At 48.2% G+C, this 24,238-nt stretch overlaps 1 protein-coding gene across 4 annotated transcripts in view; it reads right to left on the bottom strand.

The window, feature by feature from the left end:
* Positions 1-24,238, bottom strand: part of ND-39 (NADH:ubiquinone oxidoreductase subunit 39) — a 179,327-nt gene that overhangs the window by 101,813 nt on the left and 53,276 nt on the right. For all 4 annotated transcript variants that reach the window (XM_075882384.1, XM_037429885.2, XM_037429892.2 and 1 more), the window contains exons 3-4: positions 14,965-15,062; positions 5,927-6,018 (exon numbers count right to left, since the gene is read on the bottom strand). In XM_075882384.1, coding sequence (XP_075738499.1) covers positions 5,927-6,018; positions 14,965-15,062 — 190 coding nt within the window. The remainder of the gene's footprint in view (positions 1-5,926; positions 6,019-14,964; positions 15,063-24,238) is intronic.

Below are 24,238 nucleotides of genomic sequence, written 5' to 3'. Positions count from 1 at the left end.
TTTACAAACAACGCTATTGCCAGCCGTATAAAAAGAAAACGTCATTAGTGACACGCTAAAACAACATCATACAATATTTCAATAGACTCAATCAACATAACAAGTGAACACAAGGTAACACGAAGACGGCATCATCGATGTTCTTACCCTAAAGGACCCACAGAAGCCAATCATCAGTATCATCTCCCGCAAACCGCAGGAGACGTGCATCCCGATCGCTGACCCAACACCAAAGACAGTCCAGAACCTTTTCTGTACGGCCGCTGGGCGGCACTGCTAGCGCTACCGCGCTAACCATAATGATGATAATGGTGAACCCACGCAATTACAGCACTACCTATCGCTCGGCGCTTGTTAAACCAAAATGTAACCTAAATGGGGGTGCTATTACCCCCTGTAAAGTTGTTTGCGCCATAAGGCGCAACGACTTTGCAGGGGATAGCAGCAAGTTCAAGACCGACTTGACTGGTGGAACATGGGAGATTCCTTTGTCCTGCAGTGGGCGTAGTCAGGCTGATGATGACGATGATAATGATGACACACAGGCCTGCCACTGACTTTGGGGCAACAAGTACTGCGCAACAGTCTGTCAGCTCTCAATACACCGCATCATGCCCTCCTGCTCCACCTTGTCGAGCTCATTTCAAGTCTCGTAGCAGTATCGGTACATGCCAATATGTGCTAAGATAATACGGTACAGTGTCAGACACGATACGGATCATATGCTCTCTGGGAATGTGTCCAGACCGGCAAAAAGGGCCGGAGGGACTTGACAAGGTGGTGCATCTGGTAGAGCTGGGGTGACAGTGCCGACAAGCTTAAAGGCAATGATAGCGGAATAGCCGAGAAGGGGCTGCTCTTGTCCATTACAGCATAGAGGTGATGGTCTAGCCTGCCTCTCTAAGACAGCACCATGTCGAAGGTGTCAAGAAGCTTCAGAAATTGTTTCCTGGGTTTGACAAAATATTCACCACATGGCTTATCGAAGATAACTAGACAGGCAGGAAACGTACTTGGAACCATAGATACACGGGCACCAGAGTCCACTTTGAAGTCCAGAGGGTGCTTGTTGACTTGACCTCAACATAGAGCCCATTTTGAAACACCGCCGCAGCAAAGAGGATCTAAGGTTCTTCTTTGAGCGACACACTGCAGGAAATGGCCTCGCCTCCAGCAGTAGTGACAGACAACTTGGGTAGCTGGGCATTCGGCCTGTCGCTGATCCTCATTTGCTGAACAGAATCGGCACTGCCCATCAAGGCTACTTTTCGAAACTCTACGAGCCTTCCCAAGGAATCTGCTGCTTGTGTGTGTGAACCGTCAGGCCGGTCCAGTGACGCAATGTTGCCGGAGTCCCCTCTGTCGCGTCGTCCACTTGTGTGCTGCGTGAGTTTATGCAAAGTCGCCATGTCCACAACAGCTGCCATCAGCAGTTGCCTAGCGCTGAGGAACAGGCGTTGTTTCTCACATTCGACGTTTTCGTCCTGATGTGCTCGCACGAGTGCGTCGTCCAGAGAGAGGCTCGAATGCAGCATAGCTTGTCCAATAGATGGGAATCTGCCAAACCCATGACAAAGCGTTGGCATATAGGGCGCTCTTCTATGGCTAGTGATGGATAATTACACTTGCGCACCATGTTCAGAAAGTCCGTGAAAACAGCCTGCTTTCACCTGGTTGTTGGGTCTTCTTGCGAAACCAAGCACTTTTGTACACCCCGTTTACAATGTGCACGAAGTAGCTTGTGAACCACCTGGTAACTTCCGTGTAAGACCCGTCTTCAATGGACATAATATAAAGTGAGGACGATGCATGCCTGACGACTCATGCTGTGAAGGAGGGTCCTAATTATTTATTGTCTCATCCAGGGCTGTGTGCATGCCAGTGCAGAAGGCATAGTCCTCGAACTGCTGTAACCTGGTGTGAGGATTCGAGAAAAAACGACAACGACGAAGGTGCGGGACAAGGCACGTGCGATTACGAGGCAACTGTGCGCCAATCAGCTGATGACTAGCGGTGGCCCATAGAAGTGGCGTGCCACGATTGGGCCACGTGTGATCATTACGTGGCAGTAGGCTGTGTGGCTGGGGACGAGCTGGAGCAGCGGCAGACGGGAGACAGCGGGCCGAAGCGTCGGACGCAGGCGATCTAGGTTCCGGCCGGGGAACGCGGCTGTCCACGCTACTGCCGTCCAACTACCAGCTGGGATGGCGTTGCCGGCACGAGTACTGCATCTCGGGGCGCGGCCTGGCCTGCTGTTCTCTTCCTTGCCGAGGGCATCGCGGATCTCGCCGAGGCGTCTTCACGGTCAGCCGTTCGACACAGCGATGAACGTGGCCTGGCTAATGGTCACGGTTGCGCCGAGCATCGCGTCTCGGCGCACGCTCTTCGCTGGACGCGCTGGCCATTCCCGGCATGGAGCATCGCGTCTCCGATGCGGGTTGACTGCTCCGTAGCCGCACCCATGCCATCAAGCGCCGGTGTCACCAGAGTGTCGCACATCGGCAAGGGACGAGCGAGACGTTCTGCCGGGCGAGGCGCGGGTGTGTGCACGGAGGACCACGAAGGCAGATGAAGCGGTGCGCCGCTCGAGAGGACGAGTTCCTGGCAGCGTTCCTGAGCCGGACATGGGACCCGTACGTGTCGGCCAGGTCGAGCTCCGGTGTGTCTGTTCGGGGTCGAGTCCGTCGGCCTGTACAAGGTCCAAGGACGGGGCCTGCTGAACGGCTCCTGCCTGGGTGCAGTGGCAGGGAGCAGGTTCGTGGGTGAGGCCTACCGGGTGTGGTCCTCGTGAGCCGTGGCCTGATCCTGGACCTCAGGAGTTTCGACCCTGACTGCTGGGTTGGCCGCGACGTCCGACTCAACGGCGCTGCACACGGTATAGCGTATCCGTGCGCCGTCAGTTGTTCCACCCATGCCATCAAATAAATTGTTCATGTTAATCCTTTCTCGTCCGCTACAAGCAAACATAGTGACGAACGTCCTTAACCATCACACCTGGGCAGCCACTCGCCGGCACCATCAAATGAGAATTGAGCCGGGCTCCAAAAACTAGCGTCTGCGAGAGCAGGAACTGGAGAATCCTTACGGACTATGTCGAATGGCAGGAACCAGACATCCCTCTTTTAACACCATCTGGAGGGAGGGTTCGAGGTTAGGAAGCCGAGGAGTGAAAATGCATGCTCCAAGGTTCCTCTAGAAATGACCCCGCTTACTTCCGACCCACGTTTTATGTTACAAACTTGAGGGTGCATAAATAATAAGAAATGTCACATAAAACCGGCACAACACTAGACCCAAGACAAATGCCATTTTTTTATCTGACATTTTTTTTATCTCATATGAACCAGGCACTAGTCTACAATGTGTTTCTACTTCATCTCGTCCATTTTCTGTTTTCAGGTATGTCAATGTTTTTTTTGTTGTTTTAGATAAAATGTGACCTGTGCCTTTACATGGAATTGTAGATTTCATTTTAGATGCCTTTAAGATGAATGCTAACAGACTAACTTTGACTCATGACCTTCAGACTAACAGTTTGCCATTTTTAGATATTTCTTTAGCTGTGGAAAGCAATCACGTTTGTTGTGCATACTTGTCTCTCAGTACAAAAACGTTATTGCCTTATTATTTTGCGTATTCTGAGTCTGTTAAGTGTGGGATCATTCTGCATTGCCTTTAATCTGTGTTGCACAGGTCATGTGTGCACATGATAAAATTTAGCTTTTGCACTCGGATTGGCAGACTCGAAAAGGCTAGATTCCCTCGGACGGTCTTGATTAGCGTCGCCGAGTGCTTACTACGAAAACTGAAAATCAGTACTCAGGAAGGGTACTTGAGAGAATGAGAGCGTGCAAAACCACAAGTGCTGCCTTATGTGCACAAAGTGAGCCATAGGTTGAAAAAGGCGATTCAAAATAGCGAATGTTTTTTTTTTTGGGGCAAAAGGAAAAGACTAGCCTTTTTCTTCTAGGTAGTCATCTTTTTGTTCCAAGCCTTTGCTCTTGTATGCCAATTGAAAAAGGTGGTATTCCTGTAGTGTTTTCCGATCCCAATATAGAATAAACTAAATTGTGCCAGAGAACCTCTCATGCTCGGCAGCAAGGTTGCCAAAAGAGGCCTGTGAAACCCTTCGGGTGGTACGCCATGGGTGATGTCTACCGAATTCCCTTAAGCCACGGCAAGTCGGACAAACAGGATGAGGTATTAATGACCGCCTGAGGGAGCATGCCAATAGCATAGGTAAAAGCGATGGTGCACATCTTCCGGTGCACGTTAGGGCATGACCATGTACGCCGCGTTTCAAGCAGACTCGGATTATTGGCAAGAGCAGGAACCAAACGGCGAAAGACATATTTCATGTTGGAAAGAGTGGGTCTGTTTGGGTTAGCAATAGTTCATTCACATTATATCAATCTGAGATACCCCTCTTTAAGTGACAGCTATCGTACTGACACGCCCAAGTTTTCTTCATTTGCAGCCTTGCTGGCAATCAGCAGTTGGTAGTTCACTGCTCATTTGTCTTTTTCATGTTGTTAGCTTTGCACCACACTTAATATGTACAGCAAACTAAGCCACCAACTTCTTCAGTATCGTGACTGTATTTTCTGATTGCAACCACCCTTACTCGCTGTCACCTGCACAGTACGGTTGACCGAAAAACAACACAGTGAAATGCAGTGCATAGGGTTCCACTATTCACCGAGATGTATAAACACGAAGAGCTCTAATCTATTGTGTGTCAATAGTTTTACAGAGCCACCTACGACACAGTACAGAATACCCAAGGCAGATCGACAACAAACGTGGGTTTATTAAGCCCGGACAGCGATGACCTGAAGGCAAAAATGGGGCTCAGCAGATTTAGTATGCATGCATGCCTATAGTGCTACTGGTGAACCTAAGGAAGTGTACTAAGAAAAAGGCCCAAGAGAAACTTCCTGAAAAGGGCAAGCATCACAGTGCGCGTTAAAGCACCCGGTGCGCTAACCGTGCCCCCTCAACGAGCTGGCAACAAGTGTGAGCTGGGCGATGGGGGAAGAGAAGATTAGAAGCACACACTCTGGGATTCTTCAAGTGGGCTGTGCATCGACTGTGGAACAATCACACGTAGGCTGCAGGGGCAGCCCTTTGTAAAGGCAGACATTCTTCGTTCCAACATTTGTGCCACAAAAATTATTCACTCCTGCAGTGACACAATCATCGAGGCAGCTTCAGTTGTGCTAGATTCTGAGCCGGATGGAACAATAGTGTGCCTCTCTCAGGTACATTGTTAAGGTCTCACTTCCCTAAATTGAGCCAGCAGAACCACAAAACACTTTATGAAAACCTGGGCACTAATCAGCATTCTCTCTGTGCTTTCTCCTCAGCCTCTCCAAATAGCTCACTTGCATGGTGCCAGGACAAGAAGAACAGCTTCCCACAAGTCGACATCCGAAAGGCTAGAGGGACACTAGAGAGAGAAAATGACATTGATAAATTGCGAAAGAAAATCAAGGTTGAAGTTTCATTTCTAAGTTTCACACCATGATCTCTGCACGTGACGTAAGAAATTCTACAATGTATTTTCGTGACAGTGGCACGATGAAATTTTCTAAAACTTTGTATGCTAAGTCTATGGCACTCACTGATGACAATGTACTTCAATTTCATTAATTAGAAGGTGCATAGGACCAAGTCGATGCCTTCAATACTTTTAACACCTCAGTGTCTGGTACGGGAATCTCAAGGTTGCGTTTCCACCTGCAGTTTCTTTTTGAGCGTTTCCTTGCTCACCAATGGTCGTGTCACGGTAAGAGTGGTGTTTGAGGGATTTTGATGTCCCTTTAACATCTTGCACATATCGGCTTCAAAAGAAGGTAGGGCAACACCATGGACACTTTCTGCAGTAGCTACTGACAACCAAACCAAGTCATTATTGAATGCATACCTAGTCTCCGTATCCTTTCCAATAAGGTTGATGACCACGTTGGAATACTTCATTGCTTTGGCAATGCTCAGTTCATCTTTCAGGTGAAATGGCTGCATAGTAAACAAAAAACGAATATTGTCAGTGATGGCACACTGCACAGATACTTGTGGAGGGCCAAAAAGATACAGTGAGTCCCAAAAAAGTTTGTCCATGATATGATGATGATGATATGCAGGGTGCCCAAGCCAGTCTTAATTGCTATGCTGTCACAATTCAACCAAATGCATGTCGCTGACTACTGCACAGAGTAAGTCGGACTATTTTTGGTGTTCAGCTTAACTGCTGCATGAGGCATGTTTCATTACCTATGTTCTGAAGCAACAAAGCTAAGTAAAAATTCCAATGACTAAGTTATACACAGGTTTGCAAAATATGCATTTGAACAACTTGTAACTTTTCTTTAGCATTACCATAAAATGTCAAACAAGCCCCCTTCCCCCACCACCACCCAATCTCAACCTCCCTCAAACAAAATTCCAGATCACACCAAGCTACTGGGAAAATAGAGGAAGCTGTTCTCTCGAAACTGCATGAAAATTCAAGATCCCAGTGGCAAGCCAGGATTTCTGAAAACAAAGTACACACAGGTTTCCTCAAAAGCCTTCTGGCTTTTGCTCATTACAGGTCACATTACACCAGTTCAAGAAACACAAAGGCAATGTGATGCGATTAGTCCATGGGAAGCATGGCATGAAAGCCCCTTCAATGATGAGCCCACAACTATGCAACAGCTCTAAGCAAGAGGCACGAGTCTTGGAGGCCTTGCCTTTGCTAACTAGTAGATCACAGAAGCCATAACCTTATTGCAAATACTAGTCTTGAGCGCCGTGCACTCAATTTGAGGTACCATCATTATGTGGAAAAGACCAGAACTGAAACTATCTCAGATAGGGCTCTATTGGCATACACATTACTTACTCTCAACTTTCCTTTAATTAGTGATAGTAAATGATTAATAGATAGTAATTTATTATTACTGGTTTTGATAGAAGTTGAGAGTAGGGATGTGCTAATACAGCTTAATTTGAGCGAGTTTCGGCTCAGAATTCGGCTAATTTCGAAAAAAAGGCTCCTCCAATGTTGGATATAGGGGCTCCGAGATTCAGCCTAGACACAGTGTGTGATCAGGGTGCGGAGCATGATAAGATGAGCAAGGGGAGGAGCACTTCGCCAGAACACCTCACACGTTAGAAATCGCTGCGAAATTTGAGGGGATGCCTGCTCAGAACTAAACGGCAGTGTTTTTCTGCTTAACACATATGCCCGCAAACTACAAGATATGCCACATGACATGGCTGTGAATGAAAAACTGCCCAAAGTTCTGCGTGCAAATTTCCCAGGTGGTAGTTCATGACAATGACAAGCAGACACCGCGGTTGTGCTATTGCCAACAAAACACATGTCTTTGCACAGCCACTACCATCTGCCCCGTCATCCTTTCATTGGACACACCTCTGAAAGCCATTGTATAGGCAGTCTAGAGATAATGCTACCAGCAAAATTTCACCTTCGAAATGCAAGTGATTGCCTAAGAAAAAAAAACTTGCCCACAGTGCAATTTTCGATACCCAAGCAAAAAAAAAAAAAAAACTACACCATTACAACTGACCAGAAGTCACGCAGACAGCAGCCCAACAGCTGGCTGACCAATGTAGGTAAATCTTCTGCTCTGCACTTAGAGTTTTCTCTTTAAATGGTAACGACAAAACTACGTAAACATGCACCATGAAGGATGCATGACCACAAAAGCTTGCCAAGTCACGTCTTTAAATAACGACTGCCCGCTTCATAGCTACCATCGTGTGCTGCTGTCTTAGAGAACTTGTTGGTTCACGATAAGTGATGCTGCTGGTTTACGCTTCGGGTCTTCCCACTTCGTTGATAGACTACGGATACTAAAAGGCGTTTTCGATACCAATGCTCGGTTTAGCACACTCCCATCTCTACCGAAAGTATGTCTACATTTCTGTAAACACTTGGCTGAGTACGCGAGTGACGAACTGTGGCACAACCAGATGTCACAAATTGCCAGTGTCGCATGCTATCCCGATTCAGATGGGCACACATGGGTGCTACCAAGGGACACTTCTGAGTTGGAATAATGCCTCATATGAGCAACTAATGCCCAATTGACATGAAGATGCTGCATTCACACACACAAGACTGGCCCTTAGGTGCCATTGTTCCCACTAGATGACGGTAGATGTGCTTGAGGCCAGGCATGTGTTGTCCCGGTAGACACGCCGGAGCCCTCTACCATTACATGCGACTATCACTGGCAAGGTCCACTGTGAAAAGCCTCTGCTAAAATTGCCACATGTTGTTGTGCCTGCTGGCTCCATATTCGCACAAAGTAGATTCTCAAATTTTAGGCAATCAAGCAAGAACCAGTGACAAAATGTTTTTAAGGGGTGCAGTATATGTCCTAGTTTAGGTTGTATTGTAAACAAGTGTGGACAGAATGGCAAACATTTTCGACTGTTACAGGAGAGCCAGAAATGATGCTAAGAAATGTTTTTCAATTGGCACATTAACTTATGGCTGAAGCTGGGGTTGGCATATATGCTGTTGTCATCCCTGAACCTTTTTATGAAGCAGCAACAGAAATGGGATTCCACGTGACTTGGGTCTATGTCCAGCACAATACAACCAGAGCCATACTGCAAATGTGAAGGCATTTGTCCTGTGAATAAACTCTTGGTCCCTACGCTGCACTGCACAGAAGCATGCAGCAGACAAAACCAATACATTTTCTTCAAATTTATCGCAACATCTGTTAGTGAAGACACAATTCCCCCGCCCCTAAGCCTTGCTCCAGTGTATGCATTTTATGCACACGAAAAATGGGTGGAAAAGTCTATACTGCTAATAAAGACTGATCCATACCTGCCAACCAAGCAGAATTCAAATTTGGGAGACCGCAGCAAAAGGAGAGGGGGGATTATTTTTTTTTTTGCATATTTGACATTATTGAGACTGAGACATTTGCGAAGCACTGTCGTTGCTTTGCGAGTACGAATGCGCAACGGTTCAGTTCAAACCTCCGCAAACTGTTTTCAGCATCTGCAGCCATTTTCCCAACGATGGCAGTTGTTCTTGTGCGTCTGCACCCTCGTACTTCGGGAACATTTTTCGAAACAATGGTCCTGCATGATTACTAATGTTCAGCGGAAAGTTGTGTTTTACAAGAAATCCTGCGGATAGGCATTCTACGCTGATTTCACTGTTCTTGCAGCTCTTTTGGAAGAAACTTCCCTTGTTGTCCTGCTTTTCTGCAGCACAAACATACTTCTGATGCTTCTGTGAAGATATATGTCAGCCTTGCCACGGTGCGAAACACTTACATCACAGGTGCTCAGGGTATACAGAATCCATACTTGCCACCTTTCCACCAAGTCAAAAAGCATAGAAACTCAGTTGTGTGAGAGCCCAGATAAAATTGCAAGTACCGCTTTACTTTTGGAACTATTATTGACCTTCCAACTGAACTGGCGGAAACATGAAACTCCCAAAACCACGTAACCAACAGAAATGACGCCTAGGGATGTGGCGTAGCGTAGGCCTAGCGTATCCCGCAAGGCACACAGATGCAAAAGTTGTGGTCGCCTTCTTTCGGTAGGGTGGTGAGCGGGGTCGCCGGCCTTCGCCCAGATGCGCGGTACTGGAGTGCCTACATATTGTTGTGACTCGGGGTGATAAGTCGTATCCCACCTTTGCCAACCAGTTGTTGCGGGTCGGAAGGAAGGTCGCTGGAGGATACGAAAACAAAACCCGGTCTCTTGTGGTAGCGTGGTGTAACTTCGGGTTGAGGAAACGAGCGCTTACGAGATGGGGATACGAAAAAACTAACAGGTTTATGGCACTATTTACAAATATTTACAGCATGAGGTTAAGAGTTCACAAACCACGAGCGTGGTGGTTAAACCGTTACATGGTTCAGAGCGACGTCCCGCACTCTGCAGCGTCCTTATAAGCCCTGTCGGGCTCCTCCTTCTTGATGGGAACACCAATCACACACACACAACAGGTGAGAGGTACGAGCATGCACGGCGCACGTGAACATCCGATTTTGAGTCAAGATCACTGCACTGAAAGGTGGCGCCAGAGGGGCTCTTGCTCGTCGTGTGTGTCGCTGGTCAAGGGGTCCCAAGCTTCGGACAGCAGACATCAAACGGTCCGCCAATCTGTCCGCTCAATTAGCAGGGCACTTTGTGGCGGCGGTCGCCGTTTCTTCAAAGGAAGACGCTGTCTTTGTTGTCCTCTCTGGAACGGCTTACAGCTTCGTGGCGACACGACGTCTCATCCTCCGGCTAGCAGGGACAATACCTGGCGGGTATAGGCAGCCGAACAGTCGGCTACCTCTTTGAGGATTAAAAGAGCGCCGCTCCCCCGTCAGCTCTCGACGCTGGTTCCAAGAAAACTGGGGTTCCAGGCGTGGGGTTCCAGGCGTGGGAACGCTGCCCGGCCACGCTTTTCAGCGACAGCATGGCACCTACCGATGGCGGTCATAACAGCTTCCCCCTCGCCAGATGAGTCACGGAGGGCAGCAGTCAACACTGCTGCTCGCAGGGACGACGAAAGGGTCAGTAGTTGAATGCCAGTAACTGGCCTTCGCTTGTGGCATGGTCCGGATGATTGCCGAATCTTCGACAGCATCTCTGATACTCGACCACCTGTACAAGCAAGCACTCGGCCCCCTTCGAACAAACCAAGCCAAAAGAGGGATAGCAAACCAATTTTGATTACTAGCTTTAACAAAAGCTTACAGTCAGAACTCTCAGGACTCACTTGCGCTGAGAAACCAGACGTGCTACCTTACAAATTTACATAAGATGCACAAAAAAAAACGAAAATATCAATTTCGATACATCAAGAGCACCCCAGAATGGCTTATGAAGAGCGGCTGAGCGCGTCAGCGTTTCCATTCAATTTGCCCTTTTTTTACCTAATGTCAAAATGATATTTTTGAAGAATCAAGCTCCGCCTCACAAGGCGACTGTTCTTTGATGTCACGGTTTGCAGCCAAGTAAGGAGACACTGGTCTGTCTCTACTTTAAATTTAGCCCCCCCCCCCCCCCCCTTGAGACAACACTGCCACTGATGAATGCTCTACACAATGCAGGCGCACTCCTTTCCTGAAGCGCAGTACATTATCTCACGAGAGCCCAAATTCTGGCGCAAGCAAAGCGCAGTTTTGCTTGATACCATTGTCGTCCTGATATAAAACAGCAGGCTCCCTTTCATCGCTGACCACTTTCATCGGTTCTGTCCCGCTGAGAGCATCAGTCAGTAACTCGGATTCAGTGAGCGCTAATTTTGTCTGAACGTCCGTCTTTGTTTGCGGCCGCCCATAATTGTCTACCACTGAGACATAAAGCTCACCAGCCTCCCGAAAGCTTAACCTAAGCTGTGACCAAATGGTCTACCTCAACGGTTAGGGAAAGCTTGAGGATCTGCTCATGATCACTAGATCAATCATTCTTCAAAGAAGACAACAACAAAAAGTAACAAACACTGCCTTCTAGCAGGTTAGTTACCTGCCTTTGCTAACACCTTTGATTAGAAAACAAAACACTGAGTTCTTCTGAGCGCTTTCAATTATTCTCATTCTTACGGCGCTGCAAATTCATGGCACTACTAACCAAACGCTTAGGCCTTCACACATGGTCTAAACGTTCATCCTTACATTACGTTGCAACACACCGTGTACAACACAAAAATAATGCTAAGTGCAATACTCATCAAATGCACCTCACAATAATGCACAGGTTTTATGCTAAAATTGTGCCCGAATGACCTTCAATTCTTAATGCGCGCAACGACAACTTCACTGTGTCGCGCCAAACTTAATCAATTTATAAAATCATTCGGTTTATGCTAACATCTTCCTCAAATGCTCATTCACACCACATCCCCATGGCAGTGAAGGCATACGATGTCACACTAAACCTTTGAAAAAACTAGAAAAATGACACAATTTCTTTGTTTTTACCTTACGCAAATTTTCGCACTCGTGATTAAACTAATTCGATGCTGACTTTCAGCCTTTGGCTCGGCGGTTTTCTTTCTGAAAATTTTCCACCGCATCACGTAACCTACCAAATTTAAAGTGGCTCAAGTCTGCATTTCCGATGCAACACTGAGTAACAATATTTGTCCCGCCTGTGCAAAAGTTACTCATACTGACCGCCCCCTTTTCTCATGGTTCTTTTAATCGCACACGATGGGGTCGTGTTCCCGGCGGTTGTCGAGCACGCCAGAGGCTACAAAATGCACAAGCTCTAAGCAGTGCACTGCCGTCATACCTCATTTTACACTTGGGCCTATTCCCCGCAGGAATTTGAAAGTGACGCCAGAAGCTGGGGGGGAACCTGTGCCATTTTCTCTTTGTATTCACCCCTGCGCGGTATTTAGCCACTCTGCCCTTTCGACTTATACCCTTCGGGAAAGGCCGCTTTTCCGAAGTCGTCGAACTGAACCGCGCACTTCGTTTGGGTGACGTCCCTCTTTTTCCCCCTCCACACCTGGCTCGCCGCTTGTGCCTCCATGAATGCCACGATTGACGTCTCTTGAAACGGATGAACGGCTTACCCCTATGCCTTTCTCGTGACAAGGTGGGACCTGTCGTAGGCTTACGCAGTGACGAACGCTTCCGCTTCTTTTTTTTTCTGCGATGTTCGCAAATCACCTCGATAATAGGGCTGCACTGCTGAAGCATGGCGTTCTTGCTCTCACCGGCCACTGCGCTATCCATGCCTACATTTGACGATGTCGAAACGTCCTCTTGAGGCATGAAGGTTTCCAGCCTCTTACTGGGCCCATTAGGGCTGCTGGCACCCTCTTCATCCACACAAGGAGCGTCTTTCGACATCGTCCCCACCTCCAGACCGGCCACGGCCTTGTTCTCAGCATACTCTACCTTGATGGATTCTAGAATACGCGGGCCCTTCTCTGGCACGATCTCTGTTTCTAGCGCTTCATGACACCCCTCAACTTCGGGCGCTTTGAGACGCGCCTCACTCTCAGACTCCGGTGCGAGTCTTTCTTTCTTTTTGCTAACAGAAGTTCCGAATCTTCTGATCAGCTCTGCTTTGATAACTTCGTAGTTGTTCGCGTGCTGCTCACTGAGTCGCGCAACAACATCCACTGCCTCACAGGGCAGAACCGTGCGTAGCTTCTGAGACCAGGTGTCTCGCTCACACTTAAGTTGGCTACACTTTCGTTTGAAGAGTCTAAGATACAGGCCCATATCCCATGATACCTCATATGGCTGCATGTACCTAGACATCTCGAACTCTGCCTCATTTTCGAGAAGTACTCCTTGCTGGGGTCCCAACCTCATACTCAACTCATAGTCTTGTTTGAAAAACTTCCTCTTGAGGCCTTCTCTTTCGTCTCCACTCTTTCCTTCCATCTGAGCGGCTCTTAGTTTTCTTTCGATGATGAGGTCCCATTCTTCACTTAGTTCCTCATCATCAGCCCCCAAATCATTAATCGCTTGAATGATTATGGGTTTTCGTGCTAAACCCTTTGTATCGATCCCCAATTCCTCACACAACAGCAACAAGTCTGACTTCTGCAGCTCCCGTAAGTCCATGATCGTACTGAGTGCTCGCTACTTCCAAAAAAAACTTTCCGAAACGGCGAAACTGAGTCTTTCGGCAAAGTTAACTACCAGTTATAAATTTTAACCCTCTTTTAGAACCTGGTTCACTCAAAGGAAAAACCAAGCACTTACCCATACGTGATCTATGTCTCGAGCCAGCTGCTTCCCTTGGGCCGACTGTTGTTGTCACTCGTAGCTTCGAATCCAACCGCTGCGCCCAGTTGTGGTGGATCCCACCGCTGATCACCAGTTGTTGTGACTCGGGGTGCTGAGTCGTATCCCACCTCTGCCAACCAGTTGTTGCGGGTCGGAAGGAAGGTCGCTGAAGGATACGAAAACAAAACCCGGTCTCTTGTGGTAGCGTGGTGTAGCTTCGGGTTGAGGAAACGAGCGCTTACGAGATGGGGATACGAAAAAACAAACAGGTTTATGGCACTATTTACAAATATTTACAGCATGAGGTTAAGAGTTCACAAACCACGAGCGTGGTGGTTAAACCGTTACATGGTTCAGAGCGACGTCCCGCACTCTGCAGCGTCCTTATAAGCCCTGTCGGGCTCCTCCTTCTTGATGGGAACACCAATCACACACACACAACAGGTGAGGGGTACGAGCATGCACGGCGCACGTGAACATCCAATTTTGAGTCGAGATCACTGCACTGAAAGGTGGCGCCAGAGGGGCTCTTGCTCGTCGTGTGTGTCGCTGGTCGAGGGGTCCCAAGCTTCGGACAGCAGACATCAAACGGTCCGCCAATCTGTCCGCTCAATTAGCAGGGCACTTTGTGGCGGCGGTCGCCGTTTCTTCAAAGGAAGACGCTGTCTTTGTTGTCCTCTCTGGAACGGCTTACAGCTTCGTGGCGACACGACGTCTCATCCTCCGGCTAGCAGGGACAATACCTGGCGGGCATAGGCAGCCGACCAGTCGGCTACCTTTTTGAGGATTAAAAGAGCGCCGCTCCCCCGTCAGCTCTCGACGCTGGTTCCAAGAAAACTGGGGTTCCATGCGTGGGAACGCTGCCCGGCCACGCTTCTCAGCGACAGCATGGCGCCTACCGATGGCGGTCATAACAATATCCTTAGCAGTACTTCACAGTATGGTTACAACTAACTAGAAGTGTAGGGGCCAGTGCTCTTTCGCAGCGCCGCAACTATTGCAGCAGAAAAGGCTAACGTACGCACATGATCTAAAAAAACAGCTCAGCTGTGGCAGTCAGTTTCTGGGAGACTCGAAATAGCATTTGTGATATTGGAATATTAGGTCGAAATTCGGAAGTCTCTCGAAAAATTCGGGAGAGTTGGCAGGTATGCTAATGTATGCAGTCCACAATGTGTTGAAGCCCATTTTCTAGATTCTTTTCAGAGAAAGATTAAATCCATGGCAGGCTCACCATAAACAGCACCTGGCCAAGGTCACCACAAAGTTTCAAGCGCTGCATATCGTAGAGGTTTGTTCTCGCTGGCAACACAAGCTGGGTGCCAATCTTGCCTGCAAAAAAGGAAAATTCTTTTGATTCACAATTACAGTAATTACACAGTAGTCAGAAGCAACAGCAAAACATATCAACTGACCACTTGGTGGCACAGTAGGAGTAGAGATGAGCCACTTTCAAACACCGCACAAAGTTTCAACCTACAGCTTTCCCATGCAATGCTAGATAGTTTCGTACACAATCAGAATACCTAATAATTTACAAACCTCATCCTATTGTCACAAGACTTCAGAAGTGCAGGGGTCTTTTAACAAAGATTTAGCCAGCTCTCGAAAAGCACGTCCATCGCGGCTGTCTCTCAAGCAAAGAAACAGCAGATGATCTTTCATTTTTTAAGGCGAGAGCCGCTCTTGCTCTCAACCCATTACATGCAGGTGGCATTATCCTCCCTTCCGAAAAAAGCGAAAAAAGACAAAAAGAACAAGAGAGAAAAAGAAAAAAACATAGCATCCCCCCGATGCTCTATAACATAGGCGCATGAACAAAAAAAAAGGAAATAGAAAACCCAGATAAAAGGAAAGTAGAAAACAAAAATCATGACAATAAGAAAAGTAAGGTCAATGAACTAACAGGCAAGTTAAAAACTAACAAGCAAGTTCAAAAAATAAATAAAACACAAAAACGCGTGAATGATAAAAAAAAAGAAAGTTACGAGCGCGCAATGAACGGTTCCACGTGCACAACCCGAATTAAGTCCAACCTTGGTCATGTCCTGGTCCATGCCTGCGGAGTTGTGTTTGGACCACTTCATGGTTCACGTCACTGACACGGAATAGCACTTTTTATGGGCCGAAATACCGGCTAAGTAACCTTTCCCTAAGGCGTCAGCGGGGAACGGGCGTCCACACGCAATTTGGTCTCCAGGGTTGTAGAACACTTCCCTGTGGCGTGTATTATAGCGACGTGCGTCTGCATGCTGCTGCTGGCCGATGTGCAGTCGTGCAGGCTGTTGAGCTTCCTCAGCACGCTCTGCGAATTCCTCAGCGTCAGTTGCCAACTCGTCATCGTCTTGACACGGTAGCATGGAGTCGAGCATAAAAACTTCGCGGCCATAGAGAAGCCAAAATGATGTGAATCGCGTGGTCGTGGCGGTGTTATACGCGAAGGTCACGCAAGTGAAGATCTGCTCTCATGTTTTGTGCTGTACGTCGATATACATTGCGATCATGTCTGCAAATGTCTTATTAAGCTGCTCGGTAAACCCATTGGTTTGCGGATGATATCCGGTTGTCTTTTGGTGTCTAATGTTGCTTCGCTCGAAAATTTCATCCATAAGCTGTGCTATGAATGCTGTGCCTCTATCTATTATTACTAGAGGCTGGATTTTCAGGCACTAAAGAAGTGTTTTTTAGGCACCAAAGACAGGCAGGTAAAATAACGTTTTAGGCCCTCATAATCCCAATTATAAGCACAATAAATTTCTACAAAAATTTAAATATCCCAAAACAACGACGTCGGTGGCTTGTATTTACGACACGAAGCAAAAAAAAAAAGTATACTGTTTATGATAGCATAAATGTACTAACGATTGAACATTGGCGTGCATTTTCCGCGTGATTTGCAGTATATGGTCTTTTGTTTTATCGTCTAGCATTGTGCGTCATGTGTCCACCATTCAATTAACACTCTCTTGGGTATTTTTTGTTTCGTTGTCGCTGGGAAGGGCAGTGCAGGAGCAGGTAACCAGACCACTGGTACCCAAGAAGAGAGGAGTCCAATCGCGTAGGACCGATTCCTCTCCTATCGGTGAACACCCTAAAGAGCCCATCACTGGGTTTGGGAATTTCGAGCTGACAAGCGTAATGGTGCACTGAGCACTCCGGATCATTCTTGTTAAGATTTGCAAAATGACAAGTCGCCGAAAAATGCCCAATTCTAAAGAATGCCACCTTCCCTTCTCGCGGGCATGCACACCACGATCTAGGGAGTGACCTACAACAGCAAGGAATGGTCCTGTTTTTATGTCGCTCCTTTGTTGACATTGGTGGGCTGACGCCGAATATCGTATGCTCTTCATCAGAACTTTGTTAAATACTAGCTATATCTAGAAAAACAGATGAAGAATGTCCTGCCTCTTTTATATCCTGCATTTTAAATGGTATGTCATTAAGAGCGTTGCACGTGACATTACTTGGCATGTGTGATTTGTGTGTTCTGTTGTGTAGCATGAAAGATCAGTACTTTGGTTTGGGCTAGCTGCTTCATATCATTTTGAAAGGTAAACGCAAAGACAAAGGAAAAAGAAAGACAGCATTCTTTGTCTCTATGTCTTTCTTTTCCCTGTGTCTTAGCATTGCCCTTCCAAGATCAGTATAACGAATGAAGGCTGTGAAAAATGATAAAACAAACACGCAAACATAATCTCAGGTTATGATTTTTATTTTTGTTTTGAATATTCTCAAAATGCTATTCACTAATTGGCTCTCAGACAGGAAACGAGAGCCAAAAACTACTACTACTACTACTACTATGATGCTGCTGCTATGATGATGATGATGCTGCTGCTGCTGCTATGCTGCTGCTATGCTGCTGCTTCTGCTATGCTGCTGCTGTGACTACTACTAGTACCATCCCATTTTGCTTGCGTTCGTGTTGTCGTTGTTCCTACATTGTGCCTTCACTAACCCCGACAACGCTTAGCTCGTATTTGGTGCGTAGCCTCTGAACGCAGTTTCAGCGAAGTGACGTGGCGTAATGCGGTCACAATACATGATCTTTGCTAAAGTACATGGACTGACTGATCCATTCCACAGAAACTGGTAATACACTACAGAGAACGCGGAGACGACATAACATCTATGGCATACATGCACAAGTAGACTGGGGCACATCACGCGCGCGTAACCTTGCTTACGCATGTTGTCCTTGGTGCGTATTCATCATGTGATTCTCTAGCCCCGATACCAAAGAGAACAGAGAGGGAATGAGTCTTGTGATGACTACATGGGATGAGAAGCGAGGAATTCAAGCTTGCTTTTTCGCATCATGCTTTGGTGGCTCATAGCGAACCAATTTGAAAAATCACTGTGGTAGAATGCTTTTCATTGGGCACACAAGAACTTCTAGTGTCTAACTACAACCTATCATGTCACTTAGAGAGGGATGCTTAAAAAGTAAATTACAAACAAAAGCCACATGCACATCACATTTTTTACCTGAAGGTGCTCCAGCAGATGGGTTACAATGTCAACAAAAACACGCCTCCATTGACAACACACACTTTGTTCTCTTTATAAGCTATTTCATTCTGTCATGAAACGACGCGACGATGGTAATTCCCATCCTAGTTAATTTTTCATATTGTTACAGCTGTCATTTTTTAGTAATGGCTTAGGACAAACTTTGAAGCCTTGTTCCATATTTTTTCATGTTTGTCACTTAGAGACATATGACAAGGGATCTCATACGAAACAAGCATATTCAAGCATACGGTGAACGTATGCTAAATACACCGTTGATTGTAAACACGCCGGCACCTGTCAGGCTTTGCTGTATAAAGTACAACGATTTGGCAACCTTTGCCACTACTGAATCAACAAGAGCAATCCATGAATGGCTCTCCATGGTTTTTCATTCGTTCTCCAGCTACCCTCAACTGCCCAGAAAAACCCACTCCTCCTTTCCCACCACAACACCCATGTTTTCAGGGCTGTTCTTCAGTTCCTTCAGAGCACTGGATAACTGTCTGTAGAAGGCGGTCGCCACGTCCTCGGCCATAAACGTCGCTTTTATTTTCTTACTCCATCTTAATTCTCTCTCCTCCTTCCCCTGCAGACGCTGAGACATGCTTCCACTTAGAGCTGCAGAAATAGCGCCTTTTGCACTCCTCATGCTCTTTCTCAAATCGCTCCCAGCATGTCACCTTTGTCTTCGTTCAGCTTTATTATAGTGTTTGGAAATATCAATGTTGCCTTTTTTACGTGAATAAAGGTTTAGCACCATGCTCGAAAACAGAGTTTGGCCTTGAATAGCGCTTGTGTAGGCATGAATTTGGAAGATAGGCATTTATAGGCACTATAAAAACACCCTGAAAGCCCTTCTTAACCTCTAATTCATGCTCATATATCAAAATCGCACGACAGGAACACAAGGAACAATATAGGCATTTGCCTATAATCCAGTTTCTAGTTATTATGCTAGAAGGTGCACTGTGGCTCAACACGATGTGGCAGATTAAAAATTGCGCAACCTCAGAGGTCATGGCTCGTATGATTGCCTGTGTCTCAGCGTAGCGTGTTAATAGTCGATCACTATGATCACCCATTTGTTACAGTCAGCAGACAGGAGAAATGGTCCGAGAATGTCCATGCTGACTTGGTCGAACGGAGTGTAACGTACTTCTATTGGCTGAAGTAAGCCAGCCGGCTTAACAGATGGTTGCCTTCGGCACAGGCATTTCCGACAGCCTTTGATGTACTGTTTTACAGTTGCCAAAAGTCCGGGTCAACAGTACTTCTCGCTCACTTAGGTGTCCAGACGTGGGTTCGTCGTGGCAAGCGAAAAGGCATGTAGAGGCATCTCGCATGTCTCGAGGAACCACCAGGAGGTAAGTACGGTCGTTCGAACGGACGTATTTCTTGTATAGCACACTGTCTCACAGGCAAAACGGCGTCTACGAGCAGAACAGATGGCGTGGTGCTAGTTGTGTCATGGCCCTCTAAATGATCGATGATTGGTCGAAATTCTTCGTCGTCATGCTATTGTCTGCTCAAGTCCGACGAGCTAATGGCTCCCAGGCAGCCTTCGTCGTCCTCTGTTTCCTGACTCATGAGTTAAAGGGGTGTACAGCACAGGGTGTCAGCGTCTTCATGCTTACGGCCAGACTTATAAACGATAGTGACATCAAATTCCTGCAGTCGCTAGCTCCACCATGCTAGTCGTCCCGAAGGGTCGCGCATGTTTGTAAACCACCAGAGGGCATGGTGGTCCGTCACTATCTTGGGCGACCATAAAAGTACGGGCGAGATTTGGCAATTGTCACACTATTGCGAGACACTCTTTCTCCGTAGTGGAACAATTCGCCTCGGCACAGGATAGGAAGTGGCTGGCGTAGGCTATGACTCTTCCGATGCCATCTTGACGCTGAAGGAGCACTGCACTAAGACCAATGTTACTAGCGTCAGTATGCACCTCCGTGTCAGCGTCATCCTCGAGATAAGCAAGAACGGGCGCTGCTTGCATGCGCTGTCGCATTTCGGCAAACACTGCTTGTTGCTCGTTTTCCGACACAAATGGTGAGTCGTCCCTTGTAAGGCAAGTCAGGGATTCCGCTATCTGTGAAAAGTCATGAATGAATCTTCGATAGTAGGCAGACAAATCAAGAAAGCGCTGGATGGTCTTCTTATCGACAGGAGCTAGTAATTCAGCAACAGCGGCAAGCTTGTTTGGATTGAGCCAGACCCCTTCGGCGCAAACTACTGTAGTGTCAGCAACACGGCCCGTCTGGGAACCACGATCACACTCAACCCATGCCACACAAGAACTCCTTTATTCTGGTGACAGTCGTGTTTATATACGTCAGAGCTGCCGCCATCTCTTGATGACAGTGGAACGTAACTAAGGTAACCTAGTGTCGACCTTCGACACTACATCTATCTCTCCCTAAATATATACATATTTACACAAAAAACAATTACAAAAGAGTGTGGGGATCTGAGGCGCGCCCGCGACCATTTCGCGGGCATTCCACCACACGGCCACACTCTTTTGCTTTTCTGCTCGGTTAACACCACGTGGCGATAGATGGCGCCACGTACGGGCACGGCACGCGGTACGCGCGCGCCGAGGGAGCGCTCTCTTTTCCGTGGTCAGCGCCAGGTAAGCACGTGTTTTCCTTCGTCCGCGTCCCCTTTGGGAATCGCCGGACTGTAGCCTGCCTGGGGTTGGGGTGGCCTTGGGCACCTCGGCAGGCGTGTTTACTTGAGTGCTAGCTTCGGTAGCGTACGCTAAGCCCACAATGGTGCCTATTGCTTGAAGTGGTCGTACCACAACGAGCCGCACTTGCCGTAGGCCTACGCGTACGAGGTTTGCCCTAACACTCGCGACCAGGCCCATTGGCCATCGTGAGAGTGCGCAGCATAGCCGCGAGGGACCTTTTCCCGACCGGCGTGTCAAAGCTCGCCATTGCCAGCTGCGACGTGCCCGCGGTTTTCCCCTTATTGTGAACGTCCGCGTGCGGGTGCCTTTGCTACCCGCGTCCCGGGAGTGGACGTTGTACTGCTGTTCAGGGTGCCGCCAGAGGCAATAAAGTGTTGTGCATTTTTGCATTAAAAAATAAAAATAATAAAAATAAAACAGCACAAGAATACACTTGAGAAATACAATGGCTCCGCGGAAGAGGGGTAACTCTCCTAATACAGCATTATAACTTTTCAGTGCAGTATAGGAAGGGGAGCACTAACGTGGTAGCTGACGTGCTATCTCGTGCCCCAGTGTCTACCAGGAGCCTGGATCCCGGTGCGACAACCGCTAACGATGCCTTTGCGCAAGCGAGCGGAACGGGCGAAACGGCGGCGGAGCCGCCGAGTGGAGAAAAGGGTGAGTGCGCCGACGAGCAAACCCTTTCCACGGGCCAGGCAAGCAGCGCGCCGCGAAGCGGGCGAGAGGGGGAGTGAAAGGGAAGCGAACCCACGACGCCAATGCGAGCGGAGGCGATGGCTGCAGTCCCGAGTGGGAACGATACCAAGCTCCCCTATGGGAGAATGGGAATCGCTTTCAGCAGACAAGAATTACTGAAGGCCCAGCAAGATGATCCGTTTTGTCGCGAGTTGAGCGACGGTCTAAGGAAGACAGAGCGCCGAGACGCTGCTGGTAGTGCGGCGGGCGCAGGGGGACGGGAACTGGCATGTGTCGCTGGGTCCCCCGCGGATACATACTTGCTGGACCATGATGGACTCCTGCTAAATACATAGCCACCGATGAGGAGTCAGTGGACCCGTTTAAGGTGGTTGTGCCCAAAAGTCTGAAAGGTGCACTGTTGCGAGCCTCTCACGACGAGCCCATTGCCGGTCACCTGAGTGGCTGTAAAGTTTTTGCGAAACTGACCAAGGTTGTGACTTGGTTTGGCATGAAGCATGTTATTTTTCGCTATTGCCGTTCCTGCCACGTCTGTCAAACGGTGAAATCAAGGGGTGGCAAGCCGCCCGGCTTGATGAAACCGATTGTCAGTGAGCGTCCGTGGCAAGTAGCCACCTGCAATCTAATGGGGCCGTTCCCCAGGAGTAAGCAGGGGTTCATACATCTGATGGTAGTTATTGATCATTTTTCCAAATGGGTGGAGCTGTTTCCGCTGCGGAAAGTGGCAGCGCGAGTGGTGCTAGAGAGGCTACAGGAAGTGTTTTCTCGGTTCGGCTTTCCGAAAAGATTGATCACGGACAATGCGTCGTATTCCACCGCTCGGGTGTTTGGTGATACGTGCCGTTCCCTAGGAATAGATCAGTGCACCACTTCGCCCTACCACCTCCAGTCCAATTTGACGGAGCGAACCAATCGTACGCTCAAACCGATGTTGGCGGCCTTTGCCGAAAGTCAAAAGGACTGGGCAGACCATTTGAGTGAACTCACATTTGCAATCCGAACCTCCGAGAGTCGCTCTACTGGTTTCTCTCCCGCCTTCCTTAATTTCGGAAGGGAGTTGGCAAATCCGGTGACCAGTGTCACGCAATGCCAGCTCGGAGACGAAGAACAACCGGCAGACTGTTCTGCCTACGATTCCACACTTCGGGACAGGCCTTATCGAACTCTCAGTAGAGCGAGGCAGAGTTTGGCATCGGCCAGGGCCGAGCAAAAGGCCCAGTACGATTGCAAATGTCGCCACCTTTCATTTAAGGTAGGTGACCTCGTCCTGAAGCGCAACCACGCTCTTAGCGATGCGAGCAAGGGTTTTTCAACTTCGCTCGCTCTGAAGTGGCTTGGTCCGTACCGAGTGGAGAAAGCTTGGACTCCACTCGCATACTTGCTAAAAGACCCGCTTTCGGGAAAACTCAGCCGTGCCCACATTGCAGACCTGAAAGCCTTTGCTTCAAGGTCTGACGAGCCTGCGCCAGCGCCCAGTGGCTCTTCGCGCAAGCAACAGCGCACACCCGGCGCGGCGGACCGCATTTGGACCACGCACCGGTAATATCTGAGCAAGCGGTCACCTTAGTGATTTCGCGCCGAACGGCGGGCTTATTTCCGCAACCGAAGGCCCTCATTTTTACTTTCTAGTCTCAGTTAGCTAACTTCTTTACAGCCAGTGCTTGCAAAGAAGTCTGTTCTGCCCAGTTATTGCTGCTGATTGTCATTTGAGTGTTGTTGTTTACTTGATGTTTTTTTCCGTGTTTTCTTTTTTTTTAGGGGCGAAGCTCCTTAGGGCGTGGGCTGTGCGTCCCCTGTATGTAGCCACCTCTAGTTTAGTTCTTGCAGTGTTCACTAGATGGCGGTAGCGTCTCCTGTATGTAGCCACCTCTCGTTTAGTTCTTGTAGTGTTTACTAGATGGTGGTACTTGTAGCTGATGATGAAAAGATGCAAGATGTTATAAACTAGAAAGCGGTACTTGTAGTTGATGAAAGACGCGAGGTCTTATAAAATAGGAATGATGTCACATATGGCGCGTGTCATTGGTTGAAGGCAATCGTTCGATTTAGTGCGGCGACGTACGCTAGGGGGAGCGATGTAATAAAATCGAGTGGGCAAAATGTACAGAGGATTCATGGTTTACCAGGTTTACCTACGGAGCTTCGCTCACTCATCATCATTCACTTCGTGGATATGACGGAATTTTTTTTTCTTCTCGCTGGAGGAGGGGATTGTGAATTAGTGCTTTAGCGTGGGGAGAGGGACAAAGGACACACTGCGCTTCCTTTGCGGTGCGCCTTTGAAAAGACCCGACCATCGGAGGTGTGTGTGCGTGTGTGCGTGCATTTGGCGACAATTTAAGGAGTCACCGACCCCTACACGACTTTGGACTCTGGAGATGTTCGGAGACCTGCGATCATTAGGTAGCCCGGTTGTGCCCTGCTCCCGACCGTCGCTGATAAGCTCTGCTGGCCTTTCTATCACGGCTCCTGCACGGGCCAGCTGTCGCAGACGCTGTGCACGACTCGACCGACGCCACAGGACGCCTCGCAGCCAGTGGATTTGGCGACCATTATTCCAGCAGAAGGGCCGGCTGTCGCAGCGAGGTCCATCCGA

The sequence above is a fragment of the Rhipicephalus microplus genome, chromosome 2 (genome assembly GCF_043290135.1).
Source record: "Rhipicephalus microplus isolate Deutch F79 chromosome 2, USDA_Rmic, whole genome shotgun sequence".
NCBI lineage: Eukaryota > Metazoa > Arthropoda > Arachnida > Ixodida > Ixodidae > Rhipicephalus > Rhipicephalus microplus.
The sequence above is the reverse complement of the archived record's forward strand: the minus strand, read 5'-3'. Positions and strand labels throughout refer to the sequence as shown.